Source organism: Cydia pomonella, chromosome 1 (assembly GCF_033807575.1).
Source record: "Cydia pomonella isolate Wapato2018A chromosome 1, ilCydPomo1, whole genome shotgun sequence".
Classification (NCBI taxonomy): Eukaryota; Metazoa; Arthropoda; class Insecta; order Lepidoptera; family Tortricidae; genus Cydia; species Cydia pomonella.
This window is the reverse complement of record NC_084703.1, coordinates 46046534-46065871: the sequence shown is the minus strand read 5'-3', so window position 1 is coordinate 46065871 and position 19338 is coordinate 46046534. Positions and strand designations below refer to the sequence as shown.

The 19338-nt window shown below is 37.4% G+C and overlaps 1 protein-coding gene across 8 annotated transcripts in view; it reads left to right on the top strand.

The window, feature by feature from the left end:
- LOC133525056 (titin) overlaps positions 1-19213 on the top strand; it is a 117438-nt gene extending 98225 nt beyond the window's left edge. For 3 of the 8 annotated variants that reach the window (XM_061861288.1, XM_061861281.1, XM_061861296.1), the window contains 12 exons: positions 2292-2442; positions 3077-3233; positions 5110-5220; positions 6124-6233; positions 6981-7095; positions 8271-8430; positions 9032-9243; positions 9797-10021; positions 11895-12043; positions 13134-13265; positions 13625-13755; positions 14180-19213. In XM_061861288.1, the coding sequence (XP_061717272.1) occupies positions 2292-2442; positions 3077-3233; positions 5110-5220; positions 6124-6233; positions 6981-7095; positions 8271-8430; positions 9032-9243; positions 9797-10021; positions 11895-12043; positions 13134-13265; positions 13625-13755; positions 14180-14253 (1727 nt within the window). In that variant the 3' untranslated portion in view covers positions 14254-19213. Of the gene's footprint in view, positions 1-699; positions 724-2291; positions 2443-3076; positions 3234-5109; positions 5221-6123; positions 6234-6980; positions 7096-8270; positions 8431-9031; positions 9244-9796; positions 10022-11894; positions 12044-13133; positions 13266-13624; positions 13756-14179 lie in introns of all 8 variants that reach the window. The other 5 variants (XM_061861312.1, XM_061861320.1, XM_061861304.1 and 2 more) reach the window with 5 other exon arrangements.
- The last annotated feature ends 125 nt before the right edge of the window (positions 19214-19338 follow it).

The window sequence follows — 19338 nt, the reverse complement described above, 5'->3', positions numbered from 1 at the left end:
ATCGTAATCAGATATATCAGGGCGATCAAAAATATCTGAACATGCACTCTAACAGCGTGACAATAAAGGCGTGTTCAGATATTTTTCTGCAACAGAATAAATATCGTTTTTCTTTTCGGTTTTGTCTGAGTTATTTCTTCCATTTATGAAAATAGTTTATCTTAGAACTGCGTTTTTATAAGCTTTTATTTAATTTGCCCTGTTAGTTAGTGTGGGTCAAAACTTAGAAGCTACATTTGAACGACTTTCCGATTTCCCATTGAGCTGAAATTTTGCGTACATGTGAAAATCGGATGACAATGCAATATTATGATGACATGGAGCTGATCTGATGATGGAGACAGGAGGTGGCTATGGAATCTCTGTGATAAAACAACGCAAACTAATTTGCGAATAGAAAGAAAAGTACAGTCAGCGATAAAAGCTTGTACCAGAAATGAATTTTTTGACAAAAACATATTTAAATAGTAGTTATCTACATGTAAAAGAATATATATTTGATTTTAGTTTTAGAACATTGTTTGGTGATACCTAGTTGGCCCATTATATTCACGACAGGCAGAATCACGTGCACAAATAAAATTGAAACTTTGAGCTTTATGACACTTGACACGAACCGAGAGATTACGCTGGTTCAAAATCAGCCTCGGCCATGAATACAGACATTTTTTTTAAATCATCATCATCATCTGTTTTCAGTTCACGAGTCTGCATTGTGCATAGGTTCGATTCCTATAAAATTATCCTTTATGCATGTTAAATTATTTGAATGTTTCTTATACGCATCATGTATTTAGTAACATTAAATTTAATTAGTTATTAGTGCATCTAGTTTCTTATAAGTAGAAACTTCTAATTACTTATGTGGTGTAAAATGCATTAGGTACAGTCGCCATCAGATATATCGCCTAACGCCTTCACAATAGATGGCGACTGTACATTTTTAAATTTTTGATTTGTAGCCTACTTGTGAAATTAACAATTTCACTATGATAAGTTTCTGAGAAACCAATTGCTATATGTCGCAAATAGGCTACAGATTAACGGGGCACTAGAACGATTTATTAATCATCCACCTGTATATTAATCATACAAAATAAATATTGTAGGACAATATTAGATAGTTGTAGGTATTGAAACCGTTCTTATAACCGAAATTTCACTTATAACTAAACATACAATGATACTACCATAAAATAAAATAAAATAAATTACTACTATCAGCCAAGTTATAGGTAGAAGAATTGTCTTAGGTTTTTGGGCTAAATCCCTTAAAGGCATTGTATCTTTTATGCTACACATAAATATTATTTGAACCATATAAATAGTATGGTAAAATTGTTTTTAAAAGGGCTTGTTCCCGCTCAGTCGTAAGTCGGTAAGTAGCAAAAAAGAAACATAAAAGCTGCATAAAAGGAACATAAAAGCTGCATAAAAGAAACAACACCTTTTGTTTGACATATTAAGGGTCTATATCACAAAGTCTGAGTAAAGTATTGGATAGCTAATTAACAAATAAATTGCCAGATATAACATTATACAAAACTTAGCACTTTATCTACCAGTTAAGCTTATTTGAAGAATGTGAAACACCAACGATAACTGTATTCGTCAAATAAGTGGCAATAGCTTATTTAGGACTTTACTTGGACATTGTGAAACAGACCCTAAGATTTCAGATAATTTCGACTATAACCAAACACTCAAAAGATAATATATTGTTAGAATTGTAACTTGTGACGCATGCTTGCAAAAACTAGTGGACTTACCTCCATAGTAACGTATACGTATAGCTCCATGGGTAATCTGTGAATTATTACTTATTAATACATTACCTTTATTTAAACTTTACTATTTTTACACATTATCATTATTCAAAATGCAATTTAATCGCGTATTAAATACCTACTCTTGATATTTTCAATTTCTTCGACATTGTCACGCTTGGAGGAATTAACAACTGGACACGCCTCGTCTGTAATTTTCTGTACAAAACAGTCTGCCGATTTTTGTGGGGGAGGGGCACGTCAAATGTATGACTATTTGTACGTTACGTACAAATAGCCATGTCAGATAAACGTCAGTCCATACAATACCGTACATTGGCCGAGGTTTTAGACAGAGGGGTAAGCCGACTCCAGTTGTTAAATCCTCCAAGCTGTCACGCGTTCTAGGATGACTGTACTATCGCGCTTGACACTTTGGAAGTAATTTTCCTATATTTAATACGGGATAAAGCACCATTTTGTTCAAAACTCGTAATAATTGTAACAACCTAACCAACTAACCAGGTTACGGCGAAACACACGAAACGACAACATCTAACGGGCGCTTGCACGCAGCGCCGGCGTTCGACGTGCGCGTGCGCGTGCAGCGGCCTCCTGCACCGCCGTCTCCACCCTCGACCCTGACGCCTACAGAAACCGACGGTGGCAGCGTCAGGTTAGTACCTCTTCTGCACTCTACGCTCAACGCTGACGCTGATCGTCACGCACGCTACAACCCAATATCAACTTTCGCGCATTCCGACTAGGCTCACGATGACGCTCCGTACACTATAGGCGCGGCGTTCAAATGCCGGTCATGCACGCCTGGTACGTTTCGTGATCGAGGCGTGAGTAATATTGATATTTATCAGTTTATTTTTTTATTATTATATTAAATATTTATCTTAAAACTGTTCTCTATATAAGTGTCATTTTTCTATTTAGCTGATTCATTTTTTCTCAAATTTGACGCCACAAATATATGTGAATTCAATACAGCTGCTGCTTAAATCTTGCAAACCACTGTTTTATATACCCAGCGTTAGTCAGAAATGCTGCCAGTCTTTTGAGTGCCCATTATAGATTCAAAGCAAAGTATACACAACCTACTCAATTATGAATGTTATGGTGGCTATCTAATCTAATTCTTCACTATCAGGCAATCCATGATCACCCTACCATTGCCTGCTCGTCAAGCAGAATTCATTAAAGTTCCTTTACAAGTCTGACTCTTATCACATCATATATGACCTTAGTTGAATAATTCTAACCTTTGTGAAACGACTTTCTAACCCAACTTATCCCACCAGGCAAACCATGATGCTAGAAGAGCATGAACGCCAAGAGTCCGTCCGCACGGTATCGCCCGTAGCGCTACCTCTGCCCGCGCGTCAAGCGCACCTGCCGCCGCCCGCGCGCCCGCCGCGCCCCGCGCAGCTCTACTCGCAGGTCAGCAGGGAGCGACAGGTACTGGGGGATCATGTAACATGGAGTGTGCTTGGGACTGTGTGTTTGAGGGGAATGGGCCCAACTAGAAAATTAATGTGCTATAAAAATCGAGAGCACGTTTTTATTTTCGCTTTTTGATGTAATATACAATTTTACAACAGGCGAATAAAAGTCCGGTAAACGTTTACTCGACGCGAAAAGGCGTACTTTATACAGACTAGAGTGTTATAAAACTAGAGTAAGCGCTGTATAAGAAGCAAATCGATGCTGTAAGATTTGAGTAAAAGTGGATTAAAACACTTCTAGTGTTTTAATAGTAACAATAGCGCCTTAATTCGATTATTTGTTCTATAAATGCAGCCACACTGCCTTTACTCGGCAAATATGCTACGTAAAAGCTGCCAAACTGCTTTTACTCAGCATTTTAAATGTGTAAGAGTAAAGGAAATGTTTTTATTCAACTAATAGGTACTTAGGTAAGCGATTCAACAACAAGATTAAGGAAAAAACAGTTACTTAATTATTTTTTACTGATGTTGTCCATGACGATTTTACCATCAATGTGTACATAACTTTTTACCGTCTGTTAGTACACGTAATAAAGTAAAACTTAGTGAGAAAAATACTTTATTGTGAGCAACTGTAACTCGGCTGTTATACGATTACAGGCTGAGTAAATCAATTCTTATAGAACTGTTTTGCTAGTTGGGGGGGAACGGAGAGTGATCTAGAGTGTTTACTCGTACTTATATATGTAGTTCTGGTTTCGATAAGAGTCTTTAAACTACAGGCTTCAGGCTTCGAGCCTTTCCAGTCAAATGAAAGAGAGAAACAGCCGAAAACTTATCCTAAAAACCAAGTTCGCACGAATTTATCTATAGTGCAGTATGACGCTTGGATCTAAAAATTTGGAGCCTCACAAAATAGTATGGTTTATTTAGCCTTTTAGAAACCATTGTAGAATTGTTTACATTTAAAGCGATGAGTTTTAGATTTCCGACAATTTTAGGCGGTTCATACGTACATATAATATTTTTGTTTGGATACAACTTTGGTTTTGATAGGTAAGATGGAGGTTTCTATGAGAATGTATCGAAGTCGACATTAAGCCAGTGTGGGGACTACATTCGCAAGCTAGCTGTACTTTAGACTTTTGCTTTTAAACCAGATACCAGGACACCATATAAATGTAGGATGTCTCAGAAGTTTAAAAAGTTAACAACCTCATCAAAATCATGTGCACTTTTAAAATTTAACAATAACCTAACGTTTAATTGGCACATTACAATCGTTCACATGAATTTGAATTCAAATATAATTATCACCACATTTGTGTATTAATTTGTGTGTGTGTGTTTTTCGTGTAACGAATAATTTCTACACTAAATACCTATATCGTCATGTCACAACCAAAAGTCACTAATTACTAATAAATAATTAAACAAAAATCTACCTTATTTAGGTATTAATACGGTTCAGTATGACTATGAACTTGTGAGTTTTGTTTGTCACCTGACAATATTTAAAATGATATATTGTTGTGGTTATATCATTGGTCGACAATCAAGGATCGTTGTAGATAGTATTGAACTTGGCTGGACACGCTACCGCGTGTCTAGATTTGACAGAAGCTGTAAGACAGAAAAAATATGATCAAAACACGTCCCCTTTTTAAGCAAATGCGTCTTCTTAAAAACCCGACAAGTTGCACTTTCTTTCGCCTGTAAGTGCATCCAAGCCACAGAGAAGTGCATCCAACCTTTTCGTTTACTTTCAAAGCAGACCTTCTACATGCATGTGTACTGTATGTCAACCAACGATATCAACCAATCACAAACCAACCACCCCACCCAACCAATCACACCATCTACATTTCTAACCAATCACTAACCAGGAGTGGGCACGGCGACCGCGCTCCATCGTGTCGCTCAACACGGAGATGACGGATACACACTCGGTGACAGAGGTCACTGACCGGTCGCACGCGAGGATGTTCCATATCAAGGTATGACCATGATAATGTTACAGAAGTGGCTAAAATATGAACAATGTAATCTGCTTTTGAAGCTGTCGCTTGCAAAAAGGGAAAAGCTTACATATTGGAATCTATTTTCGCTATTCTATGCAAAAGACGCTGCACTATGTAATTTCCCTATATCTAGTGACACTATGTAGGTACAGTACTATTATGTGACACTTATCGCCTATAATACAACAACAATACAACAACACACACAATACATACAATTTATAGCTGTTGGTTCTCCGAACAATAAATAAATCAATAATAAACGAGTGCTGCCCTCTACAGTTAAGGCACGCTCCCTAGAAACTATCCTTAGAAAATTATTCACCCTACACCAGCTTAGCTACTTTTTTTTACCGTATGAAGATTTGTTTCAACCAAATTGCTTCTATACTTTAACATTAAAACATTCAAAGTACACATTTTTGGCCACTTCAAATAAATTATATCATAAACTTAATAACTCGAAAACACATATTCGTACTTACCTTTCCCTAATTTCAATAATAACACGTTCCTACGAAAAACCAGATTATACCTATGTATAAGCGGGGTCATTCAGTCAACTATGAAACACGAACACCCTTGGTTGAAATCACGCAGAAGCATTTTGCTAAATACAATTGGATCATACACATTTTACTGTATGGTTAACTCATCCACGTCTTGTAAAGCTATTTTTACAGGCGGGTTATTTGTTCATTTGTTGAGAAAAACGTGATATAAATATTGTAAATGTACCCGCGACGTTTACTTTCATAATTTTGCCCACAGACCTTTCTCTTTGGCGAATTGTCAAATCAATATGAATTAAATATCATCCGTAGTTGACCCTAAGACCTCGCTCTGTTCAATCATTAATGTCATATAACGGTTACGCAGAAGCCGCCGCCTCCACCGCCAGTGATGAGCGAGCGCTTGGAGACAGAGGAGCACGAGGTCCTTATGGAGAGCCTTGAACCCATTCCTGAGACGCCTATCCTTCCAGCCAGGTACGACCAATTAGAGTAGTCATTAGACTGGTGGCTCTTTGAGCAGTAGACCTTGAAAACCCCTATGGTACCGCCACCAGTGATGAGCGAGCGTTTGGAGACGGAGGAGCACGAGGTCCTTCCAGCCAGGTAAGACCAAACTAGCTTGAGTAGGTAAGGATGCTACAGGAAATTGATAAAAAAAGGTCAATGTACAGCATCCTTACTTTATTGACGTGGTTGACCAGAAATCAGCCGTTGGAGATTGTTGTGAACTTCTGCCAGAAACACTGATCTTTTGATTCGCCATCATAGTCATCAAAACGTCTCCACGATGTGTCATGCATGAGCTGATACGCAATGATGAAGATAAAGTGCTCGACAATAGGGTTGACCTGGTGACTAAGAACTGAGTCAAAGAAGTGATAAAATATATGTGTTTTGTTTGGATCATAAATGACCCAAAAAGACTGTGAAAACAAATGTGTTTGACACGTGTTTGTTCTACCTGCGTCTACTGTAAATAACTGTTATGGTAAATTATTATTATTATTTAGTCCGTCCGTCCGTCTCTGCATCAATGCATACTTGTTAAGCGACAGAGCGTTTGTCGATGTACTTTAACGTCTTCGGTAGGCCCCTAGACCGCCCTCGCCCGGTTGTCAAAAGCAGACGTCCATAGCTCCTAGTTTTTTCTGGATTGAACTGATTTTCTGGACTCTGTTCCTCCAGTTATCTGTGAATTAACTGATAACAATTTCGTAACAGAAAACCGGAGATCACGTCGCACGTGGTCGACGACGTGTTCCTGCGCACGATCACGGAGAAGAAGACGATTGAGGACATTGAGCGGCACAAAAGGCTGGTTACTGAATACAAACAGGTCGGTAGTCTAAGCCGGAGGTCGTGGGTTAGACCCTGACTTGCACCTATTATTTTTTCGGAACTTACTTAGGTCATACTGAAAGTTTCTATAGCCTCAAAAAATGTAGTTGATATATAACATTTTATTTTCTTTCACTGCGTGTTCCCTAAGAAATGTTCAATATTGACATCAGTCTCTTTTCGTTAAAAACATCGCGGGACAACCAAGAATTTACAATAAACTGCCAAAAGAGAGTTTAAAAATTAATGATTTAAAGAAATTTAAAAAAATGTTGTATGATTTCTTAATAACTAAAGCGTACTACTCAATACAAGATTTTTTGTGAGACTCAGGAAATTTTATTACCCTTTAATATGTAGTGTTATATTGTATGTCTATGATGTAGTGTATACTTCATTATTCACCATAGATTTAGTTTGTAAATGCATGCTACAATGTCCTCTGTAGCTATTTGTATGCCATGTGGCGAAGCATAGTGATACTTTATTATAAATTTAAGACCTATGCTTAACAAATAAATAATTTGGAATTTGGAATTTGGACACCTAACAAATTCCAGCACTGTAAAACTATGTTGACAGTTCTCTAAAATTTTCTAGGTACCTTAAAAACCCTGCCTTCCCCGAAAAACCTTTCGTTGTTTTGTTGATTTCATATTAACATATGAAATCCGTTGACGAAACGTTACGAATATGAACAAATATGTAGCTATTTTTGCTTAAATTGTAGTCATTTAGTTGCTAGGATTAGTTAAAAGTCCACAGGAAGCTCGACTGAATTTCTCCCTCCCATACCAACGGAGACTCGTTCTCATTTTAAAACTACGTGTTGGATTGTAATGAAACATTGCACATAAGACGATATGAGGTATATCGATACCTGTAATTATATATAAGCTCCTCATGGAGCAAAAACAAGTTATGTATGAAAAACTTAAATTCGCTGTATTGTTTAAACTGTGATAGCTGAAGCTACATAAACTTACAGGCATAGATATACCTTATCCTATTGTAAGTACAATATTTCAGAGCAATCTAATAGCTTTTCGGACTTTTAAGATAATTTAAAGATTTTATGAGAGACACGTGCTGCTTAGGAACAAACTATGTTCAGTAGTTCGAACCGCCTAAGTGTCCGTTTTGTGTCAAATTACTAACATGTAGCCGTTACAGGTGCCCCCGCCGCCCCCGCAATTCGACGTCACGATCCGTAACCACACGCTTCCGGAGGCGCAATGGGAGAACTTCTCCGACATCAGTAGCGCGTCCGGCATGACGTTGACTCCGAAGATGGAACGCGTGCCTTTGTCCTTACCACCACAGAAGTACATCGGTAAGCTTCACCTATGTTGATCTAGACGTATAGTGTTATGTGATATAATAAGCCAAGCCAAACGCTACCGGAGAATGCAATGGGAGAACTTTTCCGCCATCAGTAGTACCTTGGGCAGGACGTGTACCGCCGCAGAAATACATCGGTAAGTACCTACTTACAACTTATGTTACCCTGGTACTTTGTACTGGCAGTAAAGTTGGTGCCTTAATGGAAAGATGTGTTTAAGTTTCAAGTTATGAAGTCAAATGAAGAAATAATGTCACAATTTTAGCGATCGGACATTTTATACAATTTTTGCTTAGACTTACGAACTCTTTTGATTCTACTAAGAAAAGTAGTGTCCCAAGTTTCTGTTATGTTTTTTGACTCACAAAATACCCGTTATAGGCAATACAAATTAGGATCAACCGGTAAAAAAATCTATAAACATAAACTTGAGGAACGCTTTTCACGCAGTGTGGCGGCCGTTTGCCACAGCAACATTCTGACTTCCCTCTTTTGCCTCTCGACTCCGCTGTTAATAACCTGCCGGTATCTTTCATGGTTAAAAACAAGAGGCTTAAAGTACCTTACAATAATCAAATTTAAACTTCCACAGGCAAAGGCGGGCCCGACCTCTTCTCTCCCGAACTGATCAAGCAATCCCAGTACCAGCCGTCCAACCTGCCACTGCTGCCCGAGCTACCACCAGCCCGCAACCCGTTATATCGTGATGATGATGAAGATGTGCCAGAGCCGGTGCCAGCGCCCCCTGTTCCTCAGAACTGGAGCGTGCTGACTAGGGTGCTCAGTACTGAGGCGCAAGATGAGGTATCTACTTCGTAATAATCTAACTAACCATTCAAACAACTCTCCTGGTTCTAACCTTGCTGTCGACCTGTTTTATTCGGATATCGATGAACCCCCTGTTCCTCAGTTAAAGGGTGCATTTTCTTCATAAATACCTTTTTTATTTTTAATTCGATTGGGAATTCGAACTACTTCATATCGAATTATTTTAAAATGTTTTGATAAACATACGTATGAATCAGCTACTCTACGAACCTTGGACTTCATCGTTACTTACCATCAAGCGGGATCCTGCTCACATGGCAATCTTGATAGAGAGGTTTATCCTTGCGTCTGATTGACATAATTATTCTTTTATCTGTTTTATAATTTCCGGAATTGGAATAAAGTAAAAAACTAATTCGAAAAGTTAAATGAAGTGCCCCTTAAATAAGACAAAAAAAAAATTAATTTCAACTTGCATTTAGATTTAAAATACTTTAGGGAAAAAGAAAAAGATTAGACAGCAACAAAAACCTGTATTATTCTTAAATTCATTTATATTCCTCTAATATTTGTCTATATTATTTCCAAGGTTCTCCAAGAGTCGGAGCGCGTGCATCGCCTCACGCGTGAGGAGCGCCTCCGCTGGCGCGAGCTAATAACCCATGAGTCGACACTTCGACGTGAGCTGGCTCGTTCCTCCACTCGCGAGGAGTTCACCAGAGTAGCTCACGACCATCGCTTCGCGCCGCTGTACAGCCCGCACAAATGGGAGGTCATCATACGAATTCTGGCGCCTCCCCCAGAAAAACCCAAGGTAAGAACTAGAGTTGTAGAATATAACCAGAGATGTGAAATACTTGTATTTCAAATGCAAATACAAAATGCAAAATACCTATTTTGTATTTAAATACCTTTTAAAGAAAACTATTTTGTATTTAATTTCAAATTGTTTTTGGGACCTATTTTCTATTTTCAAAATACAAAATACTTTTTATTAGGTGAAGTAAGTAGGAGTTACAATCTCTTCTGACGTTGTTACAATCCTTTCAACTCTCTCATTCTTTTATGGCGACCGGTCTGGCCTAGTGGGTAGTGACCCTGCCTATGAAGCCGATGGTCCCGGGTTCAAATCCTGGTAAGGGCATTTATTTGTGTGATGAACACAGATATTTATTCCTGAGTCATGGGTGTTTTCTGTTTTTTTTTTTTGTGTATTTATTCACTATGAATTTTTTGAAACAGGGTTTAACACAATAAGCCACTATTAAAAACCTCTAGGGTTTATATAATAGTTGGCAAGATCGCGCGGACCGATCCGCGTTTGGTAAATACTATTATTACATACTTAGTTATGTTTTCCTGTCGAAGCTGTTATTGTATCTATCGTTTAAATATCGACCTTATGTATATGTGCTTAAGTATTTATAAATATTTATCATTGTCTATTACCCACAACACAAGCCTTAATGAGCTTATTACTGTGGGACTTAGTCAATTTGTGTAGTAATGTCCTATAATATTTATTTATTATTTTAACATGGAACTGGTGAATCTGTTTAGTAACGCCGCAAATGACCACAAGCGTAGCAAGAGATTAAAAATGTTGAATCTTAAGCGTTGCAAGGGTTTCAAGGCACGAGAGGTAAACAAACTTTTCTGCCCTGGTGAAACACAAACGAGACGTTTTCACCAACCAACGAGAGGTATATACTAGCTGTAAAACATTACAAATATAAATTAATGCTTTTAATAATTGACCGTTAAAAGCCATCACTTAAAAGTCCATTCAACCGGTAAACATGAGGAGACACAAAATTTGTACTCTAGAGGACTGATATACACACTATTTTTAAAGAATAAAGAAAGCCTTTCCAACTTGTAAATTCCGAGCAATACTAACTTTTTAATTCAGACTAGGTATTCACTATTTAAGAGTATCTTTTATCGCAAAGTATTTGTATTTTAAAAAAGCATTTTGAAAATACCTATTTTGTATTTAGTATTTCAAATACAAATTTGAAAACTATTTTGTATTTTGCATTTGAAATAGTATATCAAGGAAGTATTTGTATTTTGTATTTCAATACTTTTTATAAAGTATTTTTCACATCTCTGAATATAACTTATTAAATAATGTAAATATCATATCATAATCTACACTTAGACGCGAGCTGGCACGCGCCTCTACTCGTGAGGAGTTCGCCAGAGTGGTTTACGACCATCATTAATCATACGCATCCTTGTACCACTACCAGAAAATCCCAACATATGTGGAGCGTGACGATTATATGACCCAAGCTTCTAAGATTTTGTAAGGCTTAAAGACTGCTGCAGAAACGAACTTCTGTGTTATAATCCTACCCAAAAAGACCAAAAAAGCCGTGATATTAGAAAAGGAGTGAAAATATGACATACTCGTAGGCTGTTTTAACCTCAGGTAGAAGGTACTCCACATTACTAGACGTTGCAGAAATCGTCGTTCTTCATTCGGGCTTTACAATCATCAGCTTTGTGGTCATGCTCTATTATCTTTTAAATATAAATAAAATAGACATAGAACACAAACACAGAAGAGAAAATTGTACAAAACAGAAAACATAGGAAGGTGAAAGTGCCACGAAATGGTCTCATCTCAAAATTAAATGTTGTATCATTCAAGCTAAAGTAACTAAATTGTTTTCCCACAGAACCGCTACCGTAAGAAGAGCGAATGGGACTCCCGTTCACGCCGCAGCTCCCTGCCGACACTGTACGAGTACGACAGCGACGCCACCTCCCTCCGCGAGCCGGGCCGCTCCCGGCGCTCCTCGTACCGCAGCGATCACGTCGACATGAGGTAAGGAAGATCGATAATAATTTTTAAGAAAAAAAAAACCGACTACAATGACGGAGACCGGCGAAAGAAAGATTATTGTTGATTTTGGATTGAATCATTGAAATAATATTAAAAATGGCTATAAGTTTGCTTAAAAGAGTTGAGAAGTAGCATCAATCCCTCATGGAATCCATCATCAAAACTCATGCTTGACAAAAATGTACCTTGAAAACCTAACTGCTTCACAAACATGCGAAGAGGACAAATTACCAAACGTGAACTATGCGGCGTTGAAGAGTTCCATTCTGTTCATCATCAGCAGTTCCGCTTCATCAAATGTCACTTCTACAAATGTAAATGCTTGATTTGTTGATGAAAATACAAAAATCACTATATGTATGCTCTTCACATTTGAAGAGTTCCCTCGATTCCTCATGGATCCCATCATCAGAACTGAGTTTTGACAAAAACGGGACCAATCTGTATATATATGGTTCAGAAATGACGGAGTTAGGATGTATTAAAAAAAAAACATACACACCGAATTGATAACCTTCTCCTTTTGAAATCTTGAAGTCGGTTAAATAGGTGAAAATACGCATATTAACGGGGTCTTTATTTTTTTGCCGTGTGTGAAAAATGCAGAAGATCGTGCCGATCTCGCATTAACCTTCATAGCCAACAAAAATGGTGTCTCCATAAATAAGGATTGTCTAAATAGTCTGTAATAGAAATAGACGCAAAAGGCCAAATGATCCCCGGCGAAGACGTCTAAGCGATTTGCAAAACAATTTTTAAATTGATAGGATCCTGTTGTTATAAAGTCAGGATCTGATAATGGGATCCTGGATAAATCGAGGGAGCTAGTCAAAAATTTGGAGTGATTTTCTGGCTTCTTGGTAGAGTTGGGTTGGTAAGAGTAGTGCCGACAAATCACCAAGCAAAATAGGCGCAATTACATATATGACGCGTGACGTCGAATTGCGGAAACCAAGCCCGCGAGTACCTATAGTCACTTCTGCATTTTCTCTTGGACAGTGACATTTACTGAAGTGGTGTAACTGCTGATTAAGACAGCAAAGTTCTTTGTTGAAAGTTACTTAATCCACAGATCCATGTCGGAGATGATGGTAGACTATGCACGGGAGGAAGCTGACAGCCATTCCGAAGTGTCGGCCGGCACACAGCTGGGCCGGTACTATGACGATGACAGCGATTCCGAACACCCCTTCCATCAGAACCAGTGAGTATTTTAGTGTACAGCTATATATATAAAAATTAGGGTTACTCACGTATTATTTAGTCGAATAAACGTTTACGTATCTCGATCAAATTTTTGAGGATCTTCTCGAAGAAACGGCTCGCCTTTATAGACTTGCCTTTGGAAGGTTATAGGCTATAATTTTCGCGTTTATCAAAACCACGTTTCACAAAAAAGCGGGTTTGACTTGTTGACAGAAAAAAACCCGGAGAAGAAGAACAGAGAGTTCGTTTAAAAATGTCTGCTAAGGTTCTAACCAGACTTACTCTGTCCAGAAGCAGAGTCCTCGTGTTTATTTGTTAGTTATAATTACTTGGATCAAATATTTCATATTTTCCCAGGCCCTGGTCTCGTCACTCTCTTCATCGATCCGTGAGTCAGCCTTCCCTCGCCCGCTCGGCGACGGAGGTGGTGGAACAGTGGACCGCCCCGGATGGCGATGTCACGCCCAAGCCAGGCCGTCGCGTTAGAGGTAACTCTACTTACATCTGACTCTAGATCACTCCATGTTAGTTGCTCTACATATGACTCTGTACCTCTTGCTGAGTCAGCTATCGCTAGCTCGCTCGGCGACCGAGGTGGTGGAACAGTGGGCCGCTACTAGCAGCAAGCCAGGGGAACTTCGCGTTCTGAGATTTATAATTTAGTTTGTTTACCGTCCATATAGTATATGTTCCTATTGTTAAATAATATTCCTATTTTTAAAAAAACTAAGACACAAATATTCCCTTTTTGACAGATCTCTGAACGCTGAATAAGTTTGAACACCTTTGAAAAACTTGTTCAGTGTCTCTCTGTATAGTTAGAAAATGGATCGATTTGCGTCCAAAATGTCCCGAAAAGTTGTATATAAATAATATATCTAGCGTTCCATAATATATTATGTTTGTTTCCAGGTCCTCAAGGCTTGACAACATTTACTTCATCTGAAGTGCGCACGTTCCAAGCCTCCCGGGAATGGCGAGAATAAAGGCAAACTTTTTAAAAGGCCCAAAATGTCCGTTAGGCGCCCACCAGAATATGCCATAAGAATATTTAAATATTTGTAGTATATAAACACTGTGAAAAATTATGGGGTTTCCGACCGATTTATGTCTGTAATTCGACAAAAATCGCTCCTAATTCCACCATAATAGACTATTTTCGAAATAACTTGGCATTTGGTAGTGATACGGATTTGCCCGAATTTTAAGTGATTTATGTGTCTAATATGTCCCAAAAGGACGAAGACAACTGAGTAAATAAATGTGATTTGTATGGCTCATATGTGACATTATCTATGAAAAGGGACCTTATTGTCGGTGGCGTTTACGCCATTATCAACGATGCTCCCATATTATAAACATCGCCGCGCTACGCAGTGCGGCGTAAATCGCCATCGACAATAAGGTCCCTTTTCATAGATAATGTCACATCGCGAAAACAAATGTGTATAACACCTGTTTGTTGTACCTGCATCTACTGTATTTCTTATTCTTATGGTAGATAATTTTAAACGCATAAGCTCAAAATAATATCTCAATTTTAACTCACTGCCTTTTGAGAAATGACTTAGTGTATATGTGTATTATTCCGTCCATTATACATTTATATTTAGATAATGTACCTAATTAAGACTCGATTAATTACCAGACATACCAGTGAATAAAAAGGTATGAAACACATACTCGCAAAGTACGCATTGATATTTTCGTAGCCTGCTAAACAAGGCCATACTCTAATTTTACATTTACAAAATGTATAGATTAAAAAATATACACATATATTTAATAACAGTTACGTCGTTAGAATCAAAATCACTATAATATAAAGTGTTTTTTTATGACGATATGCACGTGTTTTTTTGGCAATAATATAGTAGTACATTACGATACAAGTGCGGAAATTCGAAACGAGTGGCGATAAATTAAAACACGACCGAAGGGAGTGTTTTAAATCGACACGAGTTGCGAATTACCTATTCGCACATGTATCGTACAACGTTTTACAGTACATATGGCCCTTTAAATGTTTGACACAGTAACGTAATATGCTAATTTTCGCACTAGTGCGGTAAAGTAGCACCATATGTACTGTAAATAATGTTATTATAATAAATATAACAATTATTATAGATAATAATGTCTCATTTTCGCGTACGTGAGTAATCAACACATTTTTACTAGACCATAGTGCGAAGAAAATATAAGCTTTTTATTATAGTAAATTCAGATTTTTTAATATTTTGATATACATTTACTAACATTGTGCCAAAATAAAAGGTTTAAAAAGCTTTTTAATATACCGGCTTAGGTTTAGTAATTAAATTGTACCTGTATTGTGTACAACGCTTTGCGAATTATTTTTTGATAAGTTATGCAAATCATAAGCTCAGCTGTGTGTGTAGATTTTATTTTTAGAGTGTAAAAATCGCAAAATAAATTGTATACTGTATTTTTTGATTCTCACTACAAACCGCTCCGAAAATTTACGGTATGCTCACAAAGAGTTGAAAATTTCAAGTATACCCCGCTTGTTTGTTACGACCTCAAACTCAATACCTAGTATTTTTTGCTAGAACTGTTGCACACACACTTGACAAATACTGAGCTTGTGAATTGTCTTTATTTACTGAACTACCAAAATGCTAGAGACACTGCCAAGTTTTCTAGCAATTGTGGGTTTTTAAAGGTGAAACATTTATTATATGATGACGCTGCGTTCTTAAGCAAAAGATAGTAAAATGATCACGCGGAATTTCATTGGAACTAAATTTTTCATACTAAATTGAACTGTCATCCTACATGAGAATAACAGCGCCCTCTTGATAATAATTTTTGGACGGAGTTTATTCCAAATTAAAGGTCAACGTGGGAATATAAAATTGATTGCTGTTAATACCGTCATAGTCTTTGCCGACTTTCTATTGTATGAGTACAAACGCAAGAGTATAAAGTGATGAAAGTGATGTAAACACGTAGCGATGGGGAGATGTAGACGGACTTCTCTTATAGACGGTCTTTACCACATTCCCTTAAGGAATCTGATAATTGTTCTACTATTAATGCATTATTAACTTAATGAAATGTGGTGTTTATTTTTAATAGTTAGCTGTAAATATAATTTTAGAGGGATGTTTAAGACTTAGCAGTGGAGGCAAGTCGCCATAGAATTATTTAAGGTTATATGCATTTCGCGTCGACGGTTCTATCGCTTTAATACTTTTTATTAATGCGACATATTGTGTAGAATACTTATAATGTATTTCATATTGTTTATAATTATAACTTTGAATTAAACTTTTCGACGCTGTGTCAAACACAAAAGCTGTCACTCGGACGCCTCGTTCCCGAAGTGTCAAAACTGAACTTTACTGAACACGTAGGTCTATGTTGCTCTGTGGTCAGTAACAGATTGGCGTCAAAAAAGTTAATTGTCAAAGAGGTATAGAGTCCATCTAAGCTAAGTTAGCACGGACTCGAACAGAAGTGTGGAAGTGTCATATGTTCATCTAAATTTAACATTAGTGATCACATTTTCACACGTTGCCATTACAAATAACGTTTGGTTTTTTTAGATTTTTTAATTATTGTATAAATTAGGAGCTCTAAACAAATTTCATACAAGAAAAGGCGATTTCGTCGTTTCTTATAAAAATTCTTGCTCAGAATTCTGCTGAAGTTGAATTGCGCATGCATATTTCCTTTACATGCATGTATTTTCTTGCCTCTGTTGCTACGTCATATGGGTTGTGGAACTGGTAATGCAAGTTGTGCTCAATTGTGGTTGTAGGTGTTTTACGTGCCGAGCTTTGGACGCATTTTATTTAAGGCTAAGCAACAGAGATATGGAAGGTAGAAGTAAGAAATGCAATCTCCATAGGCAGAGCTGTTGCAAGCTGTCAGCTATAAATAATAATTCCAAATCTCTCCAGAGTAGCGCTAGAGTAGCTAAGAACAACTAGGCGTTATTGACGGAGTGAAGTGCGCTGTCTATGATTCGATTTTTCCTATTCACCTATTTAAGGTTTTTTGACGGACACTTTTTGGTACATGGGGATTCTATTCATTACCTCTACCTTCCATAAAAGAGAATTGAGTATAGAGTCGTATTGTCAAACTAAATTTTGTACTCAACTTTTACTGCCATCTTTCGACACAGGACTAAAACTCTTAGCATGACACATGGCTATTTGACCCATTCTTTCACTGATATGTATTAAATATCAAACGGCGTCACCATCTACTCGTGTATAGGCCGAAGGTATATCGCCATCTATTCGAGCATAAATTTGTCTTGATTTTTCGAGGTATAAGGTTATATACCTAACAGTTTTGAATGATTCACCGTTTGTTTCACTACACTACTCGTGAACAAGATGCATGTAACTGCGTCGAAATATCGGGAGCTCAATCAAAACAATATAAAAGGTAATCACGGTTTATATCCCGGTCGATTTAAGTGTTTTCGAGGTATGTTTTTTTTAATACTTTATTTATCTTATACGGAGTTATATATCTTTGGTCTTAGCTAAGTGTTTAATAAAGTAACTAACTATTTTCATAAAGATCATAGCTGTGTGTGCGTAGACTTTGCACGTGCGCGCGCGCAGAAACGTTGGAGCCGTGCGCGCACACGTTACGCAAGCGGTGTGCTGTGTCTTATACAGATCTGTGTATTACAACGCGTACGTGCACGTGACGTCTACGCACACTGTCTGACAGCCTAAATGTGTCACTATTTTAGTAATATTCTACTTTTTGGGTGTGCACAGTAATATGTGTTAAATGATAGAGGATAATTGGTCCTGCTGTTGATTTATAATTGTAAAAAACTGAGTAATTATGTGTAAATGCGTTCAAGGCTTCTTAATAAATGTAAGGTTGTGTTACAAACACAAGTTTGTATGATTAGAAATAAAGCGAATCGTTCATACAATTTTTGATATATAAACATGGTAGACGTTCGAATTCTCGTCGCTGTCCCAGATGTAAATATGTAGGGTTATCGTATGAAAAAATCCTGACATTTCCTACAAATATTTTACGTAAACTTTTGCATCTAAATTGATCCAAGTGGTATATTAGTGCTTTCTCTGGTTTACAAATATTACAGCATAACCATCCCTTTCCTCTACTCCAACCTTAGTTTCTATAGATCATGTCATTCACGAATACGCGTATCTTGACTAGTATTGTAATGTTATTAAAGGTTAGATTTGACGAATCTGCGCGTCATCGTGGATGACACGAACTGTAATGGTATGTTGAGTTTTAATAAAACCCCGAGGGCGTCCCCTAGCTTGCACCAGGACGTTTACCGTGTATTGATAGTCGAAAGAATATTCTTGCAGTCAGCTTAGCTGAGTATAGGATGACTCACGCTAGAACGGTCCCGGTCCGAGATGCGACCGTCCGTGGACAATCACGTGATTCTATAGAAATCGAAGTATCGGACGCTTCGGTCCGGACACGGACCAATCTAGCCTGACTCTTCCTTTTCAGGATGACTCACGCTAGACCGGCCCGTGGTCTAGCATGACTCATGCTCATGAGTCATCCTTTATCCTCCTAAGGCACAACCAGTCAGAAAAGAGTCCAAAATTTGCCACTGAAATTTGAACCTATTATGTACGAAATATAGTTAATTTTGTTTTGTTTTAAAATTGAACGAAACAAAACAAATGCATCTCTGTATTTGAAGATGATTAAAATTTGATCGAACTTAATAAGTACTATAGGTAGGACCATGGGCCTCAGGAGGATATCTTTTCATTCCAATAGCTGTCATTTACTTTTTTGGTATGAAATTATATGTAATTAAGTTTTAAATACGGATTTTGATATATAATCAAGTGGTGCTACGACAATATGTTTTACGGTATAATTGTAGAATATTAACCTACTGATCGATTATTTTGGTAATCTTCAATATACGTACCTTAACAATTATTGGCCATGGTTTTATTTCTCTCCATTCTACTTAATTTTAAGTAAGTTTTCTTTTTAGTCGTCTCTTTTATGGTAACATATAGCTTATAGTAACTTTTTACATATTGTGCAGTGGCGTGAACTAC